We start from the raw sequence: 17,704 nt of genomic DNA on the forward strand, positions 1-17,704 counted from the left end.
GTCAGGGGGCATAGTAATATTTTTTTTGAAATTTAAGCAAGAGAGGGGGGTGGGGAGGAAGAGAGATGGAAAAAGTAAGAAGTAACAGAAAGGGGACATAAAAGTTAAGAAACAAAAGCTAACTTAGAGGCCATCTACTTTATGAAACCCAGACCTTTCCAGGCAAAATATCAACCACTTCCTCAGGGTTCCCCAGTATCTTTTTATACATTTTGCTCCCTTAGTACATAACATATTGTATATTAGTTGCCTATGTATATTTCTTCTGCAGTCATGAGTGCCTGGAGCTCAAGAGAATTATGCCCCATTCATCTTTGTAAAACCAGTGTGTATTTATATTCCATAAATAAATGCTGAACTGAAATGAAAACTCCACTGACGGGTGATTTCAGATTTCAAAGGCCACAGAGTGGGGGGGCTCCCACTATGCTTATTCTATATTTTCACTTATTTATTTACAGACTGGGAACTTTCTTAAAGCTTATGTTTTCCAGTGCTGGTCACATAAATTAACTCCTATGGTTCTTATCTCAAGGCTGTAAACATGCTCCCTCTTACTCAGATCACCAGTCAACAGGATTTATTAAGCTTCTACTGATTGAGGATATAAGGGTATGAAAGAAGATGCAGCACATGTGCCCACTCTTTAGGAAGCTCACAATTTAGGGGGGTTGACGATAGAATTCAAAACATCTGTGAAAGAGACATTTTAACACTATGAACGTGAAGGCTGCTTATTGTTTTTCTCTCCTTTCTTCATTCCCCAGTCTACATAAAAATGTGTTCTCGTTTGCTCGTTTTCAAAAATTCCTTGAATCATCAATTCCCCAATCTCCACTTTGCTGCTTTTTCATCCTGTGCACTTTCAAGCATTTCCAATTTGGTCACACTTTTTAAAAGAACATGTGTCACAGACCTGAATCACACTCCAAAATGATTCCCAATGGACAGGGAGGAGTCTCTGCCATACCAATAGACCCCACCCAGGGGAGCTCAAAGACGAATACTCATTTCAGTACTACAGGGGAGAAATCCCCATTTGGGTACCACGAGCAAGTGATCCTCATTTTGGTATTATTTAGAAGTTAGAATTTAGTATTGCTGGTACTTAATATTTAGCTTTATTTGGTATTGACTGTTTAGTAACACTACATAGGCCTGTTTAGAGAGTGAAGAGGGTAATGTGCAATCTAAAAGCTCTAATTTCCTAAGAACACTTATGCAAACTCTTCCTTTAAGCCAGAGGTAAGAATGTTGCTTGAACTCTTTGAACCCTGAGCTCACCTTCAGTCAGTAGTCAATGTTCCCATTTAATCATATTATCATATTCCCAAACCCTACCCACTTTTCTTTTCTTTCTTTCTCTCATTTTTTTTTTTTTTTTAAACAGGAGCAAAACCATCTGTCTTAAGACCTTCACCCAGCCCCAGCAGAAGAGGCCACAGGGTTTCAGAATCAGGAGAGATTCCTCTTCCTACTGACACAGCTGTGCGGAGACACTTACGTTGAAGTCGTACAATACACCAAAGTTCGCTGCAGATGCCTCTTCAGCCCTGGGAACTGTTTTTCTAGGTAAACTGCCATATGGCAAACCCCAGAGGTACTATATGGAAAAGCAAAGAGAGCAGTTAACGATTGGATACAAAGTCTGACCCACACATGTGATCACAAATCATTTTGTTTAAATGCACCTCTGAGGCCTTTTCATGAGGACTGTGGATCTCCATGTGGGGGTCCCATTCTCCGTGTGAATCTCCTATTAAATTCAGAATTGAGAACAAAGGGAGTGCTAAGGACCCTGCATTTTGAGTTCAGTGGGCCACCAGCAGTTGGGCCAACCACACTGTCCAGAAAACTACCCACCAGCATTCTTCAAACTGGTCTCATTTAGGGGAGGTCTGGAAAGGACAGAGGTGGCCTTTGGGGACTTCGGTGTTCTAGGAAACCATACTACCCACACCTTCATAGGGGGTGAGGTGGAAGAAGAATCTCTCCCTCATGTCAAGGAAGAGAGTTCTTAAAAGAATCACGCATAGGATTTGAGGGTGACAAGAAGAGGAAGACTGACTGCACCCTGATTATGATACCTGCCTCACCATTCACTCAGGCTTACTGCCCTGGTCTTGGGCTATCAGATTAGAAGAGAGGTTATTAAGGGCGGAGCAAGCCAGTAAGGGGGCAAGAATAATATCCTATCAGGAGCTTTGGTGAAAACTGGAAAAAGCACCCCACTAGCCCCAGGGTATGCACATGGCTTGCCAAGCAGATGCTGCTTCTTGTATGAGATGAAACGTTCCCTTCCCCGGGGTAAGGCTACAGGATGAATGTGGATGGAAACCTGGGTGCAAAGCCTGACTGGGCAAGGGCTGGAAATCAGCCTCTACTCCCTTTTTCCACACAAGCTGCGCTGTTTCCATGACAGCCCTGCAGCTCCTCTGGCTTCCTAGGATGAAACAGAATAGAGGATGAATTCGACCAGTTCTATCTCACCCCAAAGTTGGGAGGCACAGAGGACCAAAGAGATTAGGGTTTTCCCAGGGACACAGGAACTCTCGGCAAACGGGCATATGCATTAGAGGAACACTGAGTGGGGCTGCTGGGTGGAGGCATCTGAAAAATGGAGCCTTGTTACCAGGAGATGACCAGCCCTGGCTGCTGTGGTTGTGTAATGTTAGCACGAAAGATACCCATCCTCTTTTGTTCTTTTGCTGGAGTTGGTAATCATTGCTCAGAAAACAGGATGCCCCTAACATCTAATACAACCTGTAAAAATGCATCCCAAGCTGCCCTGGCCTGTGTGGCTCTGTTGGCTGAATGTCATCCAATGCACCAAGAGGTCTCCTGTTGATTCCTGGTAAGGGCACAACAGGTTGTGGGCTTGATCCCCAGTAGTGGGCGTGCAGGAGGCAGCTGATGGATGTTTCTCTTTCTTATCGATGATTCTCTCCTTCTCCCTTCCTCTCTCTCTAAAATCAATTTAAAAAAAAAAAAAAAAAAGGGTCCAGCCCTGCCGGGCATGGCTCAGCAGTTGAGTGTAGACCTAGGATCCAGGCGATTGGGGTTCGATTCCCTGTCAGGGCACATGCCTGGGTTGAGGGCTCGATCCCCAGTCGGGAGAGTGCAGGAGGCAGCCAATCAATGACTCTCTCATCATTGATGTTTCTATCTCTTTCTCTCCCTCTCCTTTCCTCTCTCTGAAATCAATGAAGATATATTTTAAAAAAAAAAGCGTCCAAAGTCAATATACTTCCTAGTTCTAGGATTATATCCAATCAAATATATATTAGCTCCCTCCACTACATACTATTAAGGGTTCTGCAATTTCATATAGTTGGGACAAATTAGCTACAACTTTTCATTTCCTCTACATGGAGGTAGCATGGGATGGGAGAAACAGTAAATGCTGCTGATAACTCTCTGTGGGTATATACCCTGAGTCTGACACTAAGGAGTATCAATAGTAGCCAGTGTTAAAGTTTTAAGTTTTCTTAGAGAGATGAGCAAAAATAAAGCTAGGGTTAATTTGAAGTAGATAATACAAACACATTCTCCTGCATCTCCTGAAAGTTTTTACCTTGGAGATGAACTATACAGGACTTCTGATCTATGTCCACTGTCTTCTATGAGCCAGATAACTGTAGAACCCCCAGAGTTATCTCAGCAATTATAAAACTAGTAGGTTAGGGTGCAAAATCTAAAACAAGATTAACTCTGGGATGCTAGCTAAATTCAATAAGCATTATGGACTAAATTTTCACATTTTTAAAATGGGGGAACAAAAACTTTTATAATCTACCTCATAAATTTGTTGTGAGGCTCATTAAGTAAAAGAAATGAAAGTGTTTTGCACTTATAAAAAGCAAAGAACTCAATGAATATAAGGCAGTATGAATATTATTATGCTAATGGAGGCTGGATATAGGAATGGGCCCTGATTTGAAACCATGGCGATAAAAACTTACAACACCAAGTTTTGGCTCTTTTCAGTTCTGTACTGAACAAATTGGCTTTAAAATATTGGCACTTAACAAGACTGTTTGCAGGTTAAATAAAGCCTAACTCAATTTATGTATGGTACACATCCACAGAGGTCTTTGAGTCATTTAACTTCACATGGGTGAAAGACTCCCAACCTCACTCTTGCTTCTTTGCCTTAGCTGATTCTCACCACGTCAGCTCAGGGCTTTTCCTTCATCTGTCTTCAGTTTATTTTAGTCTCCCCTCTGATCTTGGTCCTAAGGAACCCCACCTCATTTGGGGTGTGTGTGTGTGTGTGTGTGTGTGTGTGTGTGTGTGTCTGGGTTATCTTACTTTATATCTGTAAAAAAATTTGCTCACTTTGTGTTTCTTTAGTATATAAAAGCTGGATGCCTTGAGTTGCTTTAAGAAGAATTTCTTTCAAAGCAAACTTGGCAAAATAAATTCAACTCACAAGGTATCAAAGCCTTTCTCTTGGGCAACTAACATTTGGGCACAGGGACCACCTTGGGAATCTGACAGAAGACATGAACCTTTTCCCATAAAAATGTACATAAAAGCATACACATGACATTTTACATATGACTTCAGGAGGCTCACATACCCTTTGGAGCAAGGATTAGGACTTCTGGCCCATGGGCACCATTTCGAAGATTAACTTTGCCACAAATGCTATGACTCTAAGGGTGGATTAACCAGTTAGTCATTCTACACTTAAAGAAAAAAGAGCTTTCCTGGGAGAGTGATCATATTAGAAACTTGTTTCAACATGTTTTGTAAACTGGAAGTCAGAGTCTTACCTCTGGCAACATGATGAGGCTAAATGTCAGGATGAAGAGAACCATATTTACTCCATACATCCATCTCATGAAGAGGAAGTATGAAGCCACTGATGAGCCAAACTGACCTATTAAAAAGAAAATTAAAAAGTTAAGGATTTCCAGGCAAGATGGTAGCATAGGTAAATGCAGTACTCAAATCCTCCCTCAACCACATCAAAGTTACAACTGAAGGAGAGAACAAACATTATTCAGAATGACCTGAAATCTAGCTGAATGAAAGCCCTACAACTAGGGATTTAAAGAATAAGCCACATCGAGAGGGATAGGAGGGCAGAGACACAAAATGAGCTAGTCCCATACCTACGTGTGGTGGGTAAAAATCAGGAGGGATATCTCGGCTGCAAAGGTTACCCCTGAGGAGCCATGGATCCCAGCCCCACACCAGGCTTCCAAGCCCAGGGCTCCAGTGCTAGGAAGAGACGTCCCCATAACTTCTGACTGTAAAAATCAGTGGGGATTGTGGCTGAGTGAGATTAGACTTCTGGAGTCTCAGGCAGTTTCTCTTAAAGGGGTCACACATGGACTTACCTAGACTCCCTCCCTCTGAGCTCCAGCACTGGGGCAGCAGCTTGAAAGGAACCAGGAACATATGCGGAAAAACTGAATTGTCTGGCATCAGTACAAGAGCTAGGGGGCAGCTTTCTGCCAGACAAAAGTGCTGTCAGAGGCCATTTTCCTTTTCTGAGACACCCCCACAGGGCCAGCAGGCAGATGCCATATTTGAGTATCCATCAACCTGACTGGCACTGTTTTCCCTGCCCTGGTGATTTCCTGAGACCTTTTCCCACCCAACTTTCAGGCCCACCCAAGCTGTTTCCAGTGCCTTTTCCATACAAGTGGCTCATGCTTTGGACTTTCCTAAAATTTCTCAAATAACATCTGGCCTCAGTGTGCCCCATACCTCTCACTAAGTGGCCCCAGTTTGACTTCTCCTAAGCACCTACAAGTCCAGCACAAATAACCGTCATCTTCAGATTGCCTTGTAGCTCAAGCCAGGTGGCCCAGGGCAGAACAGAAGCAGCAGCTGGCCTTGACCTGCACCTCCCAGGAGGCCCCAGAGCCAGTGCCCCCAGAGCCAGCACCCTCAGTGGACAGCTTCAGACCACATCACAGCACCATCTAACCACCTCCAAAAGCAACATACTCAAGGAACAGACTCAGCTGGCACCAGAGACCCACTGAAGTAAGCCCTACTCTGTGGATTGAGCCCCTGCACAGCTCATCCTCTATGGTGGTTAGGGTTCACAGCTAGTCCTTGCAGCTGATCATCCTGGGGGTAAATCCCTTCCATTGACGTGCCAACAACAATCAAGGCTCAACTACAATAGGAGGGTGTACACAGCCCATACAGGGTGGGAGCAGTGCACAACTCAGGTGAACAGAGAGTCTGTGCCACTGGACCCTACAGGGCACCTACTACATTAGACCACTCTACCAAGCCCGAGACACATATCAGCTCTACCTAATACATAGAAACAAACTTGGGGAGACTGCCAAAATGAGGACACAAAGAAACACGTACCAAATAAAATAATAGAACAAAACTCCAGAAAAAGAACTAAATAAAATGGAGACAAGCCATCGACTAGATGCAGAATTCAAAACACTGGTTATAATGAACTTAGGGGGAGAGTTGATGAACTTAGACAGAACTTCAATAGCATAAATAAGGACATGGAAGCCATAAAAAAGAATCAGTCAGAAATGAAGGAGACACTAACTGAAATGAAGAATACTTTACAGGGAATCAACAGTAAAGTAGATAAAGCCAAGAATCAAAACAGTGATTTGGAATATAAGAAAGCAAAAAAGCCCCAATCAAAATAGCAAAAAGAAAAAGAGTCCAAAAAAATGAGGATACTGTAAGGAGACTCTGGGAAAACTTCAAGTGTACCAATATTCACATCATGGGAGTACCAGGAGGAGAAGGGAGAGAGCAAGAAGTTGAAAACCTATTTGAAAAAATAATGACAGAAAATTTCCCTAACCTGGTGAAGAAAATAGACATATAAGTCCAGGAAGCACAGAGAGTCCCAAACAAGAGGAACCCAAAGAGGCCTACACCAAGACACATCATAATTAAAATGCCAAAGTTTAAAGACAAAGAGAGAATCTTAAAAGCAGCAAGAGAAAAGCAAGTAGTTACCTACAAGGGAGCTCTCATAAGAGTATCAGCTGATTTCTCAACAGAAACTTTGCAGTCCAGAAGGGAGTGGCAAGAAATATTCAAAGTGATGAAAAGCAAGTACCTACAACCAAGATTGCTCTACTCAGCAAAACTACCCTTTAGAATCAAAGAACAAATAAAGAGCTTCCTAGACAAGAAAAAGCTAAAGGAGTTCATCACCACCAAACCAGTATTACATGAAATGTTAAAAGGTCTTTTTAAAAAGAAGAAAAAAAGATAAAAAATATGAACATAAAATGAAAATAAATACATATCTATCAACAATTGAATCTAAAAGACAAAGTAAATGAACAGGCAGAACAGAAGTGGGCTCGTGGACACAAAATATTTGGCAGTTGCCAGATGGGAGTGGTGTTGAAGGAATGGGTGAAAAAAGTGAAGGGATTGAGAAGTGCACCTTGGTTATTGTGGAATGGTCATGGGGGTGTGAAGTGCAGCCTAGGGAGTATGGCCCATAGTGTTCTAGTGGCTGTGTGTGGTGTTGGATGGGTGTGGGCTTTGTTGAGATGATTATTTAGTAAGTCATATATAATTTCTGGTCACTGGAGTGTGCACTTGAAGCTAGTATGATAATGTGTGTGTGTTTAAAGAAAGAAAAAAGAGGATACAAATTAAAAAGCTGAAAGGACAGAACAAAAGCTATGTCTTGACACCTTCCAAAATAAATCTGTTCATTGCAATACACTGGTTCCATTCACATGTACAGTCTCTAGCATACTTCTTTTTCTATTTGGAAGAGAAGATGTTAATGATGGAGATGCCCTCTTTTATGTAGCTATAGTTGTATAAAATGATTATGACCTACAGCTTATACTCCATCCAAGGAAAAGCTGCTTTTTGTTTAGCAGCTAGGATTGCCATCTGAAGAGCCCATTTTATTCCTTGAGTTAATACAGTTAAGTGAGCAAATATATATAAAGTGGTTACTACAGTGCCTGGCTGGCAGTTAGCTATCATCATAATTACACGTATTTGCTGTACTTCTCCCTCCTTTTTCTCAGGCAAACAATACTCTTCTCAAAAAGTTTTCCCAGTCTTCCCAATTCTCATTTTCAGTTGCTCAAGAACAATGGACAGCTTTGGCCACGTGCTGCATCAACCCCTTTGTCCTGTCTCATTCAGCAAAATACCTCCAGTGACCATAAAAGGAAGTCAATGTTTACATAGACATTTAAAAAGAAGTCAATTAGTTTGAAGTCTGAATATTTGGATTCATTTCACTTTGTAGAGGGGTGCAGAGTTCTACAAGATTTCCAAAAGTGTGTGGTTTTCATAAGTGCACTCCACCTCCCCACCCCCCCACCCCACCTCCCCAGGTTCTGTAACCAGATGCACTGGCCCGTGTGCAGAAAGGCTATAGCAGATCCCCCCTTCTCAGGACATCTGATCATCCACCTGGCTCTCAGTGATTTCATATTGTTTCATGGCTCTTATCTATGTTCTCTGGTAACTACTACCTGAGGACTGCTTCAGCCAGGCTCACTCCTCATGTTTTATTGAAAGCAGTGGACTTCCAGCTTGTTAATAGTTACAAGTACTCATTAATGGGAGAAGAACCTTGTCTCTAGGTTTCTAGGGTCAGCTTTTCCTTGGAATCACTCTTGAGATCCTCTGGTGCAGAGTCTCAAGCACAGGATATGGGCCCTTCCTTCCTTCCTTCCTTCCTTCCTTCCTTCCTTCCTTCCTTCCTTCCTTCCTTCCTTCCTCCCTTCCTCCCTTCCTCCCTTCCTCCCTTCCTCCCTTCCTTCTTCCCTCCCTTCCTTCCTCCCTCCCTTCCTTCCTTCCTCTTTTTCTTTCCCCTTCCTTCCTTCCTTCCTTCCTTCCTTCCTTCCTTCCTTCCTTCCTTCCTTCCTTCCTTCCTTCCCTCCTTCCCTCCTTCCCTCCTTCCCTCCTTCCCTCCTTTCTTCCTTCCTTTTATAGTTTTGGTCTTCTAATTAACACCACAGCCCATTCACTCCCAGCCCCTAAGACACAACCCCTGGCAAATGAGTGTAAATATATCTAAAGGTAAAAAAAGAGGGGCATATTAAATGTTTCAGAAAATATCTCCTCTCCCTATATAATCCATACATACTATAGATGAAATACTTTAGACTCCAGCACTTCCAAACTCCAGTTCTCGGACTTGAAATTGGCTTCACAACCATTTTATTGGGGAATAGAGAAGTCATATCTACCTATTTTCTTTACCAAATCCTAAGCGTCGAGAAAATAAATTGCAGGGAAATCAATTTCATTAAAACTAGAGTGATTGTAGGAAAGACCCAGACAGGTCAAAAAGACAGAAGAATCCAGAAACCAATGTTCCTTCCGCATGGCACCTACTGACGGCAGAGGGGCAAGAACACTAACAAAACAAAGAGCTTGAAGGAGAGAAAACAAATCAACTGATTGACATTAAGTCTCTAAAGGACCTTTCTCTGTCTCAACATAAAGATGGAAAAGAAATCTTCCCTCTGCATGTCCATTTATCCTAGCAGTCCTCTCCTACTGGAGGCTGTTGACAAAAACTGGCATTCACTAAAAACAAGCCTTAATATAGTTTGGCTAAAAGAGCATGATGAAAAAGAAGAGTCATTTTCATCTACTTTGTCTCTCAGATAAAACTCATTTATTCTTGTAAATAACAATAATGAGTAATAATAATAACAATAATAACAGCTAACATGCAGGATGGGGCAAAAGTAGGTTTACAGTTGTGAGCATGTGAAACACAGCATTTATTCTTATATTATTATTCATTAATTATTGTATTATTTTCCATACAAACAACTGTAAACCTACTTTGCTCCACCCTGTATGTTGATGGCCTACTATGTATATGAAGAACTTTATCAGCATCAACTTGTTTTACTGCCTCTAGAACTTGGTGAGGTTAAGTATTATTAGTCCCACTGTGTGGATGGGGAATTAAAAACTTAAAACACAGACAGTACCTGAACCAAGAACTTCGTTAGTAATGATAATAGGTACCATTTAATGAACCTTTGTTTCAAACACCTATTAGACCTCTGCATATTAATTCATTTAACCACCATCAAATCCCTGCAAGTGCAGAATTATTGCATTCCCATTTTACAGAGACTTGAGCTCATAGATTACACAGCTAGTAAATGATGGAGCCAGGGTTACACAGGTAGTTATATAGGTGGTAAATGATGGAGCTGGTAGTGTTGATTTATATGTGTTTGACTCCAAATCTAGATCTCTCTTAGTCACAGTACTACATTACTCCTCAAGTAGAATCATAGTTCAGTTTTAAAAATAACAACTATGTTATACAGAATAAATATGCAATAAATGTGTGTGCCCTCAAGGATATAGATAACATCCATCAATCAGCTAAGACCAGTCAAATTCACCCATTTGGACGGACCCATAAGTTATCAATTATTTTTTCTTTAATATAACTAATGAATGCTGTTTCCATAGTATATTATTAATATAATAAAACAGAGCCTTAGGTATGTATAATGTGAGGCCTTAGGCATATGCAGTATTCTTGTTCCTGAATTTTCTTGTGTTTATTTTAAATTAAGTTTAAAGTTTCACCTTTCCCTCTGGTTATTTATTATTAAGGCAAAGTAATTTGTAGTCTGTCATCATGTATAATTTCCTCTTGAACAGATGGGTAAGAAGACAAGCAGATAAATGTGAGCATTTCGAAATGGGAAAAGACCAATTAAATCACCTGCTGTATGAGTACAATATAAATGCCATCTTGTTAGGCTAGGATACAAAGTAGTTCCTTTCAAACTGGTCTAGGCATAGATTGTTAAATGTGGCAAATTTGATTTGTATTTTCTGGAGCCCCTGAGCTAACAAAGAAACATGAATGAGTTTTTAAAGTCTGTGCTTAGGGCTGCCTATCTGGAGATCTTTCCAGTCTGAAAAGCAGGCCAATCATACCTTAATTTTGGCCTTGTATCCTATTAAGAAGAAGTAGATTTTGATTCTGGAAAAGACTTGTAATCTGTAGTTTGAAAGACATTCAATAATTTAATCCATGACTTGAATAGTAATGTTAGTGTCATGATGGGTATAGATTATATTTCCCAGGAGTACAAATATACAGCTTCTTTGGTAAAATAAGCAATGCAATGTAGCTAATCATGTGAATTACTTCAGGCAACACTGGGGTTTTAAGCGTGACCTCTTCATAAGGCTGGCATGCAACAAAACTCCATGGCATCCTCATGTGATATAGAATTTCACAGCATCCTTTTGTGGTAGGAGTTACCAAATCTATTTTTCGTATGAAAAAAAGTTGGGAGTCATCAGGTGAGTACCTGGTCCACGTTGGTAAAGGGGATCCAGGTCTTACTGGAATCGAGATGGAAACAGCATAAGTTTTAGACTTAATTTGAGTTCCCCTCTTGATTCTGTCAATTATTGCAGAGAGCTTTGTGAAAACTCCTTGAAGGCTGGTAATCGTGAACTCTTTTAAAACCACATTTTAAAAATATTTGTTCAATATTTACTTAGAGATTGAGCAGAGCGAGGGCGAGTTGGATTCGAAAGACTACTGGGAGTGGAGCTCAAAAGCTCCTCTTTTAAATATGCCATTTACCAAAATCCATAATCATCTTCATTATATAATTGCTTATGTTTTATGATCTGTCTACACACATATACACTCACACACACACACTACCTCATTTGAATGTAAAATCAATGAAAGCAGAGTCTTTACCTGTGCTCATCAGCACATCATCTCCAGTGCCTAGAAACATGCCTGATAGCGACTGACACTAAGTGAGTGTTTGCTCAATTAACTAATCAATCAAGTCCGGCTTATTCTGAAGATTAAATGAAGTATTATGTTAGACAATTCTGATTACAAAGTGAATTAATCATTTTTTTTAACACTTTGTAAGATTTAATGGTCATTTCTTGAAGAGAAACTAATATATATTAGTTTTGTAATATAAAATATACGATTTAAAAATAAGGTACTCATTTAACCTATATTTTTCTGAAAATAAATTGCAGAGAAAGTAAATTATTCAGGCCTCTCTTACTATAAACCTGTTTTCCATTTAACAGTTTCAGTAATTTATACTCAAGAGTATAAAGATGCTTGCCCGGCTGGGTGTGGCTCAGCAGTTGAGCATCAACCTAGGATCCAGGAGATCCCAGTTCAATTCCCAGTCAAAGCACATGCCCGGGTTGTGGGCTCGATCCCCAGACGGGGGAGTACAGGAGGTAGCCGATCAATGACTCTCTCAACATTGATGTTTCTCTCTCTCTCTCCCTCTCCCTTCCTCTCTCTGGAATCATAAAGACATATTTTTAAAAAGTATAAAGATATTTATACATACATCTAAAACTGGTTGTAATTAATAAATTATAGAACGTTGGATTGAAAATGGCCCTGTGTAGTAACTAGCTAAACTCTGAAATTTGTGGAAACTTCCAATGGGGAAACGGAGGACAGGGATATAAAAGGATTACCCAAACTACAAAGTCAATTGGGGCAAAAAGACTTCAACCTTTATAAAACCAATTCCATGTTCTACTTCTCCTATTCAGTCAGCTTCAGAAACCATCACAGACACATGCTTGCCCTGGCTTTGGAAGACTATTTTCTATGAGATGGTGAGTCCAACCCAATATACCCCTAGAAAGGTTTTAGACTTTTCAGCTAATACAATGGCCCCAAAGCATGTGATCTGCTTATGACTATCATTTAAATCATAGTACTTTAAGAATCTTATAAAATGTGAAACGTATGAGTAACTAAATAACTCATTTAAAATAAAGATATGATAATATTTATTATGGAAAATAATGCCCCAAATAGGTAAACTATTAAAGAAATCTGCAACTATTCATCTTGCTATTGACCTGGTAGGATCCCCCCTAGGACCCAATGCAAAAGAAAAAAAATTATAATATCTTCCTCAAAGTAGAAATTGTTTCCCACCTTATATCTTAACTCCTCTACTAACAAATTCTGGAACAACTTAGCCACAGCTCTAAAATAGGAAGGCCAATGTGCACATGGCAGGCACTTTAAAGATTAAATGAAATAGTGTTTGTAGAGTGTCTGACTCATGGTGGTACTTAGTAAATGATTGTAGTGATTGCTGATAGAACAGAAAATAAGGGTCAATTCTCCACAGTGAGGCAAAGCACCATTAAAGGTGAAGAAAATAGGACAACCTAATCAAATAATAAATTATATATTGAAGGGAAAATAATCCATGTTTGTTTGAATTGTCCAGTTTGACTATTTCAAATTTTCTGGAGGAAGGGGGGAGAAGAAAAGATAACTGAAAGTATTGAGTAGCTCTCAGTTTGATTTTTCCACTGTAACACACATGATAGATGGTGGTCATAGGGGTAACTCATTTTTTGTGTGCAATGTCTGGCAATAAAAATAAAAATAATTCTGTTTCTATTCCACTCAAGGCAGGCTACTGCAACACAAATGAGCAGGGCATCATTATTTAGATAGACTGGAACCTACTCTAGTGTACCTTAAACATAAGTAATTTGCAAATATATATATAGAGAGAGAATATATATATTCTATCAATAATTATAAATTTCTTAGAACACATCACATAACATCAAGATTCAACCCTATCATTTTCAGAAAAGAGTAGACTGTTGCCTAGAGGGATGAAATGGCTAGTTTAGTCAGAGCCAACCACTAATCTATGGCAAAGCAAGAACAAAATTGCATCGGGATCTTAATGCTCCAAATGGCCTTCTGTTCCTCAATGCCTCTCAAGGTGCCATCTTTCAGCTGAATGGTTAAAACCTAATGATTCCATGATGTCTGGATTTTTTTTTTTTTATGTACCTAAATTCCTTCTGTTTCTCAGAATGGTAGATATTTGGAGGATTTGTCTATATTAAATTTTACTCAGCACATATTTATTAAGGCCAAACATGTTCTAGGCCTAGTGATCCAAGAATCAATAAAACAAAGTCTCTGCTTTCCTATTGTGTAGAAGAAATGAGCACAAATAAAATAAAACCAAATTATATTAAAAATTCTAGTAAAATACAGTATTTTAGATAGTTATAAGTGCTAAGGAGGAAAATAAAGCAAGGAAGAGATGGTACAGAAATATGTTGGAGGAGTGCAATTAATGAGCTGATGTATTTTAACTCATCGCCATTTGATAACGAGAGACAGAGGGCTGTGCGTGAATAGCACCCGCTAGGCGTGAGCAATGGTGCGGGTGCAGCGTCCCTCAGCTGTGCTGTCTCCCTGTGGAGGCTCTGTTTTAATGATGCAACGCCACACTTACCCAGCGGGGGAAACGGGGCCTGGAAGAAAATCAGGCCCTAGTCTAAACCTTTTGAAATCAGAATATAGCAAGATGGTGCTCAACACTGGCTCTAAAAAATGGTATCCCTTTTTCTTTATATTCTTCCTTTTAAAAATAATTTCATTATATTTACAATATTTAAAAAATTGTATTTGCCTTATTCTAAGCCTAGAGCACTGTTCTAAATAGGTTTTTAATGAAGTATATTCTCCTGCCTTCCCTGTACACTGTGAATATTGTGTAAGATGCAGGCACAACATGATATTCAGATTGCAAGCTCCTGGATGATTATTGCTTACTCTACTTCAGAGGTTTGAAAATGGGGCTTTAAGATTTCTTCATTCTCTTTAGACATGCATTTTGATTATTGTCGTGAGAGTATTTATATTTTCAATGTCATGTTCACTGCCAAAATAAAATCTCTGCCTTCCTGATGGCATGACTCAATGCCACTGTCCAGGAGGCTGACTTCCCTTGTAGGAGAGAGCGCAAGGTCAGAGGGAGACTATTTTGGTCTCACATTGGAAGGGAGAGTGAGATTCCAGCACTGTGATGGGTAAGTGCTGGCCAGTCTTCACAGTGAGAAAAAAAGATGTAAAAAACAGGTTGTTTGTTTATTTATCTTCTTGTTTTTAATCTTTCCCACTAAGAAAGGCATTGGATAAGCTAATGAGACATTTATGCAGGACAACTTCCCATCCAATGAGATCTGTTGAGCACTTACTTTCAATTGCTTTGATTTTATTTTCCCACGGGACACAAGCAGCTTTGAAGTTCTCAAAATCACGGAGAAATTTGACCCATTTCTGAAAAGGAAGCCAAGAACATCAGTAAAACCCAACCTCCTATTTGTCAAGATGTTGTTGTTTTCTTCTCTTTCTCAGAACATAACCAATTTTCTCCCCTTTACGGGTCAATATGACCTCCATTGAGAATATATGGCATCAGCCAAATTGAGTTATGAAAATACTTACCTTGGCCATCATCATCTTAAATGCAAACCACCGTTTTCCTTTCCCTTTCCCAAGAGCGCCTTCATTTTCACTCACAAATTTTTTTGCTTCCCTAAGACGAGAGAACAAAAGAAGGGGTGGGTGGGGGTGAGTGGAGAGTAATAGAATATAAAGGTAGTAAACATTTAATTTTGTTAATTTTTTCAATCTTATTCCTTCTAGACCCTTAATAAGTGAATCTGAGCTGTATTTCATAACCTAGGGACTTGTAACAGATGCTTAGGTTGTTTGATTCTGACCAGGGAGAATAAGACATTTTAGTCTTGCTTATTTATCAGCTGAAGGCATTGAAAAGCAAGGCATTTATGCTAAATGTCAAAATAGAGAACCCAAGCTCTTCTCATTTCTACCACATATAAAATTGAATCTGAAGTTTACTTCAGATTTTGGCAGTCAGAATGTTTATTTTAAAATACTTTCTTTCCTTCTTTTTTAAGGATTATTATTTTAGCAAAAATAGGGCAAAGAGTTTAGGGCAAATTGACATGCAACACAGTTACTGACCTGGTATTAATCTTGTAAAAACAATTACACCTTAAAACAGAAAAATCATATTATGCAACGCAAATGAGGTTGAAGGAAGAAGAAAAAGGAAAGGAATCCTCTTTAGCCTTACATTTAGAAAGGGCTTCAAATTTATACTTTAACATTATTTTCAAATATTTATACATTTACAGTAGTTATATTAGTGTCTTTGTGTGTGTTAAAAAGCATCTATCAAAATGGGTAATGTGAACATATTAAAAATGTACACTATTTATAACTTTGGTGAACTTTGTTATTGTTGTTTGTTTGATATATATATTAAAAAAAACTTTATAAAGTAGAGGTGGGCCAGGCCTGTTTGGACGTCTCAGGGGCCATAGAGAACCCAAGAGATAACCCAGCCCTGGACGGTGATCATACAGGTGCAATGCTGGTGTCAGCTGGAGGGTCCCTGGAACATGCAGTATTACAGATAAGACCGTTCAGCACATGACTATAAATAAACCTATTAACAAACAAAATAAATCTTGAAAAGTCGGTGAAGGAATTTTTGTAACGTGTTCTTTAGTGTTGAAGTCACAATTTTACAATACTTAGTGACCAAACACAACACACACAGGCTGACATGGTCGATAACTAGACGGCGGTGCCTTACTGTTCACCTATGTATGTGTGCCACCCATGTTCTGCCATTAAACACACAAGCACAATGAGGAGATTCTCTGCAGTCATCAAACAGACCCCCCAAAATCAGTTCCTTGACAGCAGGGCCAATATCTTTACCTTCTGTGTCTCCCACAGTGCTGACCACTACTTTGACTATAGGAGGTGCTTAATAAACCTAAACCTCCTGCAAATACAGCTGAACGGCATAGAACTCAGGCTAGAAATAGAGGAGTACGTACTAATTGTATTTTCTACATCAATGCTTGAAGACAAAGTCATTCTAGACATTAGGATAATACTTTTCCTTGTTAGTCTTCTCAGAAACTTAATAGGGAAGCCTCCTGGAAATGGAGAAAAGCTATTAGACTGGCCTTGTTTTCAAATGCTCTGACATTTGACATGACCTCTGGGCTGTGAAGATTAATTGAAAAATGATTTCTAAAACATTCTACAGGTTCTAGAAGATTCAATAAAGCCACATCAAAAACAATAAACTGAGTTCTCAGGACTGGGTTTTAGATGCACACAATCAGGAAAACGTTACATTTAAGCATTACCTATGTGTTATAGAGATGATAAGACAGGCGTGTGGCACCTAGCAGGCATTTATAAATGTTGAACTGATCTAAACTGAAAATCAGGTTATAGTTCTAACTCAGCCTCTGAGATTTGTCTCTGTGACCTTGGGCATGACTTTGATGCTCTCTGGACACACATTGACAAGTGTTCTGTGTCTCAAAAGAAACACACGGGCCCAAGACTCACAGAGACCTGAGCAGCTTCTGGCACAGATCCCCTTTGTTACTCTGTGGCCTTTAACAGGTCAGTATTCCCCAACAAACAGACAAAAATCAGGCAACTGTTTTCCTCCCTGCTTGCCAGGATGGTGGCAAGAATAAAGTGAAGTCATCTATGTGAAAGCTTTGAAGGGATTATTACACAGTCAATAGTTCTACAGTGATGCCTGTTTTGCAACTGCAAATTTGTTCTAGTATGATTGATAGATGATGGAACAATCTGAGCATAACACAAGTTTTTGTTTGCTTATGTGTGATTTTTATCTACAAAAAACACTAGGTGAATGCTGAAAATTGCATCCAGCTAAACCTAGCAGTATAATAAACAAAATGTACACACTTCAAGTTACGAAAGCCACATCCATTCACAGCTGGTGTTACAATGACCCTCCTCCCACACTTTACAATAACACAAATTGCCACCCTGCTAAAACACTTCCCCAGCAAA

General features: G+C 39.6%; 1 protein-coding gene across 1 annotated transcript in view; it reads right to left on the reverse strand.

Annotated features, from left to right (window-relative positions):
* TMC1 (transmembrane channel like 1) overlaps window positions 1–17,704 on the reverse strand; it is a gene marked incomplete at both ends in the record, with an annotated part of 151,791 nt that overhangs the window by 44,446 nt on the left and 89,641 nt on the right. Inside the window, 4 exons of the mRNA XM_081150770.1 lie at window positions 1,505–1,603; window positions 4,779–4,885; window positions 15,019–15,100; window positions 15,269–15,359. Coding sequence (XP_081006896.1) covers window positions 1,505–1,603; window positions 4,779–4,885; window positions 15,019–15,100; window positions 15,269–15,359 — 379 coding nt within the window. The remainder of the gene's footprint in view (window positions 1–1,504; window positions 1,604–4,778; window positions 4,886–15,018; window positions 15,101–15,268; window positions 15,360–17,704) is intronic.

Source organism: Miniopterus schreibersii (genome assembly GCF_964146895.1).
Source record: "Miniopterus schreibersii genome assembly, chromosome: 11".
Classification (NCBI taxonomy): Eukaryota; Metazoa; Chordata; class Mammalia; order Chiroptera; family Miniopteridae; genus Miniopterus; species Miniopterus schreibersii.